The 10,317-nt window shown below is 36.6% G+C and overlaps 1 protein-coding gene across 1 annotated transcript; it reads right to left on the reverse strand.

Annotated features, from left to right (window-relative positions):
* Window positions 1–4,315: 4,315 nt before the first annotated feature.
* Window positions 4,316–8,051, reverse strand: ptges (prostaglandin E synthase). The gene is made up of 3 exons (XM_030434718.1): window positions 7,829–8,051; window positions 7,632–7,714; window positions 4,316–5,355 (listed from the first exon to the last, which is right to left on the reverse strand). Exons 1-3 carry the CDS (start codon window positions 7,943–7,945, stop codon window positions 5,106–5,108), a joined length of 450 nt encoding a protein of 149 aa, XP_030290578.1. The 5' UTR covers window positions 7,946–8,051; the 3' UTR covers window positions 4,316–5,105.
* Window positions 8,052–10,317: the final 2,266 nt, after the last annotated feature.

Consider the following 10,317-nt stretch of genomic DNA (forward strand, 5'->3'; position numbering starts at 1 on the left):
CGGTTTGGCTTTTTTTTTTGTCAAGCTCATTCACCGACTTCAGACAGGCTGTGTTGTGATGTATGATGTAACATAAAAAAGGCTTGTACATCAGAATGTGGCTACTCAATGTTCTGCTTGATCTGAGTGGCTGATAATTCACTACGTTCCATCTGTGACACTGACGGCAGACTAGCGCCAATTATAACGCATTTCTTGCCAAAATAAAGACTTGGCAGTAGTGTTACATACCCCGCGAACACAACATAGATGTATTTTGTGTTTAGTCTGCACTAAGAAATGAATGTTTTAGTCCTATTTACATATTATTTAGATCATGATGTCAAAATGAGTATCTGACTTGGTTTTACTTGAGATTATAATCTTTCCACCTGATTTTTTTTTACTCAGTTTGAAAAAAAAAAAAATCCATTTGGTTTTCCACATGAATAGAAAAGTTCTGTTCTGAAAAAGAATTTTTATCCTTTTCCATTTTTTTCCTTCTGAAAAAAAAAATTGCATTTGGTTTTCCAAGTTTTTCCTTAAAGCAATGTTTTGTCCTTAAAAACGTTTTAAAATCATTCATTTTCACACAAGTAATAAATAAATAAAGTTGTTTCACCCGTGAAAATGTTTTTCTCCAAATATAATTTTTATTTTTTCTTTCTGAAACCCAGAGAAGAAAACGTTTTGCATTTGGTTTTCAAGATGGAAAAAATGATTTTCTGGGGGAAAAAAAAGGGGGGTAAAAATTGCACTCTGCTTCACATATGAAAAAAAGATTTTTTTCCTGAAATTTTCATTTTTACAACTTGTTTTTTATTTCCTAAAATTTTTTTTTTATTGGTTTACACATGAAAAGGAAAACGTATGACTTTTTTACATGAAAATGTATTTTTTCCTTCCTTATTTTATTTTCCACTCGTAACACATAAGAACTTTTTTTCCTCCTGAAAAACAAAAAGAATGCATTTGGCTTTCCACATTTTTCAGTTTTTCTTTTCCACTCAGTTCCACTCGAATAAAACAGTTTCTCCCATGAATTTATTTTTCTTTCTGAATAAAAAATTGTATTTGGTTTTCGATATGACATAGGAAGATTTTTTCTGAAAAAGAGTTTTTCTGAAAAAGATTTTTTTTGAAAAATATTTTTCCTAATAAAATGTATTCTGATTTTCTTATCCACTTGTTTTCTCACATGCACATGTTTTTTTCTGTCTGAAACCTAAAAAAAAAACATTTTGCATTTGTTTTGCAAGATAAAAAAAAATGTTTTCTTAAAAAAGGGGTTTTCCTGAAAAAAGGTTTCTGAAATTCAATTTTTTCGTCCTGATTTTTCTTCTTTTTCATTTTGCTACTCACTTTTTTTCCTCCTGAAAAACAAGAAAATGCGTTTGGTTGTCCGCATGTAAAACGTTTTTTTCAAATCTTCTTTTCCAATCACTCCTCAAATGAACTCCTTTCTTCCTTCTGAAAAAAAGTAATTTTGCATTTGGTTTTCCACATGGAATTTTTTTTTTTTTTCTGAAAGAAATGCTTTGTCCTTAAAAAAGAAAAATAATTCAGTTTCACACGTTATAGTAACATCTGAAGAAGAATTGCATTCTGCATGACATGAAAAAGAAATTCTCCTGAAGATTTTTTTTTAATTCACTTTGAAAATGTTTTTCTCCTAAAAAAAAAACTTTTTTTCTCTCTGAAACCCAAAAAAGAAAACATATTGCATTTTGGTTTCAAGATGGAATTCATTTTCTTTTCCATTCGGTCCACTCGAATAAAACAGTTTCTCACATGATTTTATTTATTTATTTTTTTTCTGAAATAAAAATTGTATTTGGTTTCAACATGACATAAAAAGATTTTTTCTGAATAAGATTTTTTATCCTAAAAAAGAAAAAAAAAAAGTATTTGGATTTATTTATTCTGATTTTCTTATCCACTCATTTTCAAATATGTTTTTTTTTTCTTTCCGAAACCCCCCAAAAAACAATTTGCATTTGGTTATCAAGATAAAATAAAATAAAAAATCCTTAAAAAATGTTTTTCCTGAAAAAAACAAACAAAAAAACTGTAAAATGTACTCTGCCTCATGCATAAAAAAAGTGTTTTCTCCTGACATTTTTCTTTTATCCCCTTGGTTTTTTCCCTAATAAAACGATTTTCTCACATAATGTTTTATATATAAGTATTTTATCTTTTATTTTTTTTATCTTTAATAAAAAGATTTTTCCTGAATAAGATTTTTCCTTGAAAAAAAAAGTTTTTTATCCTAAAAAAGGAAGAAAACATACATTTCATACATGAAAAAGAACATTTACATGGAATGAAAAAGTCTCCCGAAGAAAAACTGTATACACATGAAAAAAGTGTTTTCCCCTGAGATTTCATTTTATCCACTTGTGACATTTTTTCTCCTAAAAATGTTTTTTTTTTTTTTCATTTGGTTTTACACATGAAAAAGAAAATATTATCTCCTGAAAATGTCCACTTGGTTTCACCCCTGGAATTTTGAAAACACTTATTCTTCTTATTCTGAATTAAAAAAATGTCTTTAAATATTTTTTACATTTGAAAAAAAAAAAAGAAAGAAAGAAAAGACAGAAAAGCCACGAGATCATAATCTGTCAGAGGCATCCTCTTGGGAACATGAATACAATTTCACTGAATGTTTCAGTCTGGACCCATCAATCAACACTGGCATGAGTGGAGCCTGTGTGAAGTTCTGTTATCTAGAAACAAGAAAAGCAGCACTTAACATGGGTCATGATCTTGCTACAAAAGAAAGTATAAGAGGTGGCTGATAAAATGTGTTCTGCAGTGCAGTCTCAATTTTATCAGATCCTTGGAATTCCTCAAACCTTTCATCACTTTGAGCAGTAAATTATATGGTGGCACGATTCCTGAGAAATACAAGCGTGCACACATACACACACACATGCACACAAACACAAACACACAACACCACTTAAAGTTTAAAGTCTGCCAGATCAAAGTGTGTCTGCCTCTGTGGTATTTACTGCAATTATACAAAAACAACATGGGAAAGTCAAATGTCTTACTGAGTACCACCTGTGCTGCAGTGTAAACTAATGAGGTGTGATTATGGAGGCAACCACAGACTTGTGATTTGTGTCTCCCAGTAAATATATTTTTTGTGTTTTGATGTGGTTAGAAACTGTTTAGCTGGCTCTAGGGATCTGAACGGTTCGTCCGCCGGTGTTGATTAAAGCTGACTGTGGCCATAATGTGGAGATAAATAATGACACAACAGCACTTTGAGGAAATCACAAAAAAAAGGGTTCACGCGTAGTTTATTACTTGCTGCCACTCTCTGCTCTCTCCTCCTTGAGGTGAGCCTGTACTTGCTGAACAATAGACCCGCCCTGTCAACTTTTACTGATCTTCAGACTGTGACCAGCCTGGGGCAAAGAAAACATGGCTGTTGTAAGAGTTATTACTTGATCCGGCATGAAGAAACAAAAAGAAGAAATTTGGAGCAGCCATGAAATTCCTGTTACTCAACACTTTTTAGCTACGTTGCAGAGCCGTGATTTCTTTGTGGGAGTCAGGCGTCGCTGCTCATTCACTCCGTGAGATCATAGGCTGAAAGCGAGAAAGAGAAAATGTGAGTATAGTGCAGGACAGAGGATATGCCTTGTTTCCTGCTACCCTGAAGGTACAGGCGTGTTGAGACGACCTCACTGTTGACATATAAAGGATGTAGACACACCCCTGTGTGATTGTAAATAGCTTTACGTTTTCTACCCAGATCATATGTGTTGCTATTCACTGAAAGGAAAAGGGTGAGGCTTTTCCAGTCCTCCCACCCGCCCACCCACCCACCATCTTAGGGTTTGTTGTATTTCTTTTGTTTTGGAACAAAACTCCATAATCACAAAACTTTCCAGCTCTGTAATTTGAGGTTCAGTCATCGCTGGTTGGAAAATCACTGGGAACCGGGAAATTCTTGCTTGTGAGACAGAACAAAGCCAAAGATGTTTTGTCAAAGAACTGTCCTCTCATAATGCAACAGGTCATTTAAAGAGATTAAGTGTAAATACTTTCTGTCCGTTTGTCTATACAGCTTTTCCCAGCACCGTCCGGGCCCCTCGGGGTACGACAGTGAACACAGCATGGCCAAAAGGTCTTACATAATAGGTGGAGGAATGCTGGAGCTTTGCCGCGGACTTCTGGATCGTCTCACTGTTACACACAAACACGCACAAAGTGGGGCCCCGTCCCTGTAAAACACTAGAACAAACTGTCTCCGCACAACCAGACGGAGTGGACAGAAAATTCTGCTCTAGCTGAGAGACAATTAAGAGAAGAAGCTCAGTTGCATGTGTGATTTGCTTTATTGACTACAAAAATGGACTCATGAAACATCATCGTATACATTACACTGAACAATAAATTAGTATTAACAGCTTTGAAATGTGTATTCACAGATGCATTCTCACTTTTTTTTTTGTTTTCTGTTCTTTGTTGTTGCAGGATTCATTCCCAGTCCAAACACACTCTCCTCTCCTGCCTTTAAAAGGATGTTGAGAGACAGTTTTACTCACACAGTTAAAAGAGTTGAGCTCCATTTCACTGAGTGTCTTTTTAAATCTCTCAACACGTCACTGCGGTTTGGTTGAACGCAAACAAATGTTGACACAACAGATGGAACAGCTACGCAGGAAGCAGATGAAGCCGCAGAGGATATACAACACCACAAGAATGGTGGTCCGTGTTGTGTGTAAACACAAAAAGGGGGGCAAGGATGAACGTACGGTGCAGTGAGAGGCTAAAACTAAAAGAAACGAGCAACAACCTTCATTTGCATGTAAAATACAGTACGAGACGTCAACTTCAAATGACTTTTAAGATACTCTCACAGTTCAAAAATTGTAAATAAAACAATGAAAAATACTGACAGCATCTCACAAAACCCAGCTGAGGTGTAACCACACACCTTATATTGCACCGTCACTGACATTCTTCTCTTTTACGTACTCCCTCCAGGGAGGGAGGCCTCTCGGGGTTATCCTCCGCCTGCTTTTTCAGACACACGGCACAAATCATAACCACCACCTTTCCGAGCCAGAACACCACCTCGGATTCAGTTCCTCAGTCCTGGACGTTTAGGCGTACACTGCGACTGCGATCAGGATCTGCACCGCCATAGAGACACAAGGTATCTGTGCGATGGTGTAGGCAAGGGAGCGGGTCGGCGCTCGCAGGGCGAACAGGTAGGCGACGCTGTGCAGCAGACGGGCCAGGAAGAAGACCAGGAAGTGGACACGGGCCACAGACAGAGAAGGTCCAGTCAAGGCGTACACAGCACCCAGGAAGAGGAAGGGGTAGATGTTCTCCATGTCGTTACGATGAGCTCTATAGGAAAGACAAAGAAGATGGTGATTTAATCACACACATCTGTTTTTAGTAGCCTGTAATGTTGTGACTCAGCTTTCTACGATCCATTGAAGTGATGATGTAATAAAAAGTATTCCTCAACCAATCTAGTGACTCATTCGTATTCTCAATCATTTTTTGGTTTCCTGTGATGACTTCTGTAGAATCTGTGGTCCGGAGGGTGAAACCCCTGCTTATGAAACACTGTGGATTCTGTCATTTCACAGTGTGGTGACTCTGTTTAATTAGCTCCAGGTAAGACCTGATGAAGTCACATGCAGGTCAAAGTACTCAGTACTCGCGTAAATAAAAAAAAAAAACCTGCATCGAAAACATTACTTAACCTCATCATTTATGTAGAAGAATTGGTGATTTTGTTTATTTCGTCCGCACCTCAGTACCACCTAGTGGCAATTGCAGATAGCTGCATTTTTAAATCATATTTCATAAGGTTGTCATATGTTTTGGGTGCAAAAATCTGCCTTTATAAAGTGACTAGTGGCTAAGGCTGTGAATTAATACCAATGACGTAAAACGTAAAAGTCAAACGTGGCATGAAAAGACTCATTTATAAGTGCCTTGAGTAAATGTACTTAGTTACATTCCACCACTGTGTATCACACGACAGCAGACGTGTGAGTTCACCCTCTGTAAGAGTCCGAGCAGCAATGAGCTTTACTGTTTCGCTGCTTCCTATCCGCCCACTGGCTTCAGTGTTTGAATAATATTATTGTAAGGAGCCTGCCCAGTTAACAGTACTTCCAGAAACAACACATTAATACAAGATTGTTGGCCTGGTACACTATGAGCATACGTCACATTGATGCAATATGTGGATATGATTTTTTTCCCCATATCAGGATTTGTATCTGTCTGCCAATGAGCAGCTGTTTCCCGTCAAGAGTGTGTGGATGGTCCAAGATAGACAGATGTGGAAACCAGAGGGGAAAATAGTTTTGAAAAACATCTGCTGTCGCAGACTATAATCTGACAAGTCAAAACAAAGCAGTGAAGCTCCTGCAGCCTGTAAACGCTTGCTGAAAATCACTGGAGGAAATCACATGATCTCACAGCTGAGTTGTGAGAAAACCTCTCTAAAAACCCCAAGAAGCTTCTATAAAACCTTTTTAACATAACCTGTCTCTAATTCTCAACACCATTGATATCCCAATGCAGAAACTGTACAGCAGGAAGTGTACAAGATCTGTGTGATCATCAGTAGTGAAAAGTTCTTAAAGTACATTTGATGTACTTGTACTTCACCTGAGTATTCTATAGTTACTTCTGACTCCACTGCAGTTCAGACACAGATTAACTGAAGTAGTTTTACTCCACTTTTATTTGAAAGCATTGAAAGATTTACATGTGGTGAGCTCAGTGATGGAATGTAACTGTACGTTATGTATGTTACTGTACTTCAGTAAGATTTTGAGATACTTTATACAACTTTATACTTCACTTCCTGTTGGGGGTTATTTTGTCATTTCTACTCCACTACATTGATTTGGTCACTTCAGTTACCAGTTACTTTGCGGATTGAATGATCCGAGCAGATTCCAAAAATCAGAAAATGTTAAATATCCCAGCCGATAATCGAGCAGGCAGGTTATCAGTCGCCCCCAAGTATACACATAAAATATACATATACATGAATGTATACTTTTCAATCTGGTGACTTTCAGTGTTACCAAAGTAATATTTCAACACAATAGCTTTACTTTTACTCAAGTATGACTCTGAGCTTATAAAATCTGATGCGTACTTTATGAATTAACCAAGCCAACAGTATATGAAATACTTAAAGCTGGCCACTGGTGAACTGCCAGACCTATTGTAAATATCAACAGTAAATTTATGTTTCAGTATTATTAGGTTTGTGCTTGTCCGTCTGCAAAAGTAGTTAAAAGTAATGCTCACCCAACACTGCTTATGAGCACATATTTCTGACACACGTTTACTTGGGTGACGTAAAACTTTCCATGTAGCGCTTTTACATTTACAACCTCAACCAGCTACAGCAGTAAAACCTCCTTTTACATGAAAGCATTAGTAATTATATGATAGTATAACAGTCACAGGGGACATTTCTCTGCAATCAGTATTCCTGATTTTGCTTGTGAGAAAGAAGTTGTACAGGGTGACATAAGAACTTAAACTCGAAAGGATCTTAAATCTGGGTGTTTCTGTAAGAGTGGAAAGTAAAAAAAATAACTCAGTCTTTTAACAAAATAAAAGCATGTCTTATGAGCTCATACCTTAGGCATCTCTCCACGTCTGGATCCTCTCTGTGAAACTGTAACCCTCCGTGTCTCAGCGAGTCCTCGGGGTTGGCAAAAGCCTGTCAAGGGAGAGGAAGAGAAACTTTGCATAAGTGAAAGCTGCCTGCCGCAAAGCTTAAAACGTTGCAGGAAAAGATTTCTGCGCTCCGCTGCTCCCTAATGCAGCCGCTCACCTTTTTACGCAGCCTCACTTGTCCCGTTATTATCGCGATGATGTACATTTTTAGCACCAGCAGCACGCCGTAGAAAACAAAGCAGGAGAAAACTTCATTCCTAATCATGGCTGACATGGTCTTGTTCAAATGATCAAAGGTGGTATTGAACTGGAAGAGGAACTCTGAGGCTGGTGCGTGCGTAAAAGCTGCTATAAAAGTGAGAGTGCGACAGAGGCGAAAGGCTTTTATGTACCGTCTGTGGTGGATCCACCCACTCAAATGATTCAGGTTAAACGTAAAAGACGGAATCTTTCATTCACAATTCTGTGAATCCCGGACTAATGAGTGGGATACGTTGGCACGCAAAAATTGGTTCCCCGGGGCGATAATTAATGGGAGTGGCTGGAAGAGGTATTCACGCCTTTATACTTACAGTAGAAAAAGTACACTGTTACAAGTAAGAGTACTGGCAACGATATGTACTCAAAGCAAGTGAAAGTGTTGCTCCTGGTGTATTATGATATAAGGATTATGTTTCGGCGAAAAATCATAATCCGAAAAGTTACTTAAGATAATAGGATTTTAGAATATACTCATAGTATCGATGACACTGGAAAACAAACTAACTCTTGGCTGTTTTATTTGAATTTCAACTTTCTGTAGCACTGTACAATAAAAGGTACACAAAAATGTGAGTACTTACAAAGGAAAGAGTGAGGAACAGCTTCATAATTAATGATTCGTTAATGAGTAAATCCCTGAATAACCAACCGCTGAGTGACACAAACTTCTAACATCTCCTGAGTTCTTACTTCATTAGAAGTTACACTGTTTGTACACTCCAAGTAGTTAACAGACTCATTAATTACCAATAACTGAATCATTGGTTACACTTTTGTGCCCCCTTAAGTAAAGTAAAACATATTACTGACTAGTTACCATGTAGACTGATTAAATACTAATTACTTAATTATTAGTTAAGCTTTTTGTTCGCATTGCTGTAAAGTGAAACATACTGTCATAGTGAATATTTACCAAGTAGCCTCATTAAATACTAATTGCCGTATCATTCCCTAATCTGTTTTTTAACCTTAACCTATTCTAAAACATAATACTGAGTAGTTACTGCATAGTCTTTTTTAATTACTAATTACTTAATCATTAGTTACTCTTTTTGTGCACTTTCAAGTAAAGTGACACAAACTACTGAATAGAGAGCAGGTAAAGTCATTAAACAGTAATGACTCTTTTGTGTCCCATCAAGTAAAGTAATACATAATACTGAGTAGTTACCAAGTAGCCTCATTAAATATTGGCTGCTAGATTGTTTATGACTCTTTTTCTGTTCCCACTCAAGCTTTAAAGTTCATTTCTGCTGTTACATTCCACTGAAAACAAACTGTGGGATCATTTTCATTTGCACAGTGTAAGATCAATCTGACAACATCTGTTTCAACTTAGTTCATGAGTGTGTGTAATGCAGTTGGCAAAGAAAACACCTCTCCCTTCAGACTGATCTGACTCAGGGGTGGTGAGTGTTGGAGCCAGCATGTCTTTTTCTTTTGCGTATTCTAGCGGTCACACTGTGAAAATGATTAAGACTGCTGGCAAAATATGGGTTGAAGAGTTGGTTGCAAAACAAGGAGAATTCCCATCCAAATTTGGACTGCTGTGCCACCGTGATCCGGTACCTCGGTTGCTCAACACCATAATCAGTCATCATTTCATACAGTATACTATGATGAAAACATTTTAATGATGACAGAACTGATCAAAAGTGACAGTACAAGAACTGTAAAGGTATCTGCAAGGTAACAATATTTACTTCCAAAATGTAATAGAAGTTAAAAGTAACTTAAAAAAAGGAATACTTAAGTAAAGTAGAATTGTTATTAAGTACAGCGCTGGAGTAAAAGTACATGTTTACAATAAAAATACAATTAAAGGTCCTACATCCAAACGTTTTTACTTAAGTAAAAGTACATTAGGTATTCTCAGGTGAGTTAAAGTATCTAATGTCAAAGTACTCGTGTTGCAAAGTATCTCCTCTCATAATGATACTACGTGTATCATATTGGTTTTATTACCACTGATGCTTTAATGTTTAATCAGCATTTTAATATAGCAGGTGGTCCAGGTGGAGGTAATGGTAATTGCTGGGTAAAGTATTCCATTGCACATAACAATTTATCATAACAAACATAGTTTGATCTGAAAAGCAACTAGTAATTGTAGCTGTTAGATAAATGTAGCAAAGTCAAAATTACAATATTTGCCTTTGAATTATAGTAAAGCTCAAGTATAAAGTGGCAAAACATTGAAATACTGAAGTAAAGGACATTCTGCATTTAAGTCCTGGAGTAAATCTACTTAGTTACTTTCAACCAATGCTAAATGTAGATTTTCAAATGCAGAAATGTCATTCAAATAAAACATCTGAGTATTTCTTCCACGCCCTGATGACAGGGTAATAAAGAGATTACTATTTGTAAGAAAAACAACAAGCG

The sequence above is a fragment of the Sparus aurata genome, chromosome 12 (genome assembly GCF_900880675.1).
Source record: "Sparus aurata chromosome 12, fSpaAur1.1, whole genome shotgun sequence".
NCBI classification, from domain to species: Eukaryota; Metazoa; Chordata; class Actinopteri; order Spariformes; family Sparidae; genus Sparus; species Sparus aurata.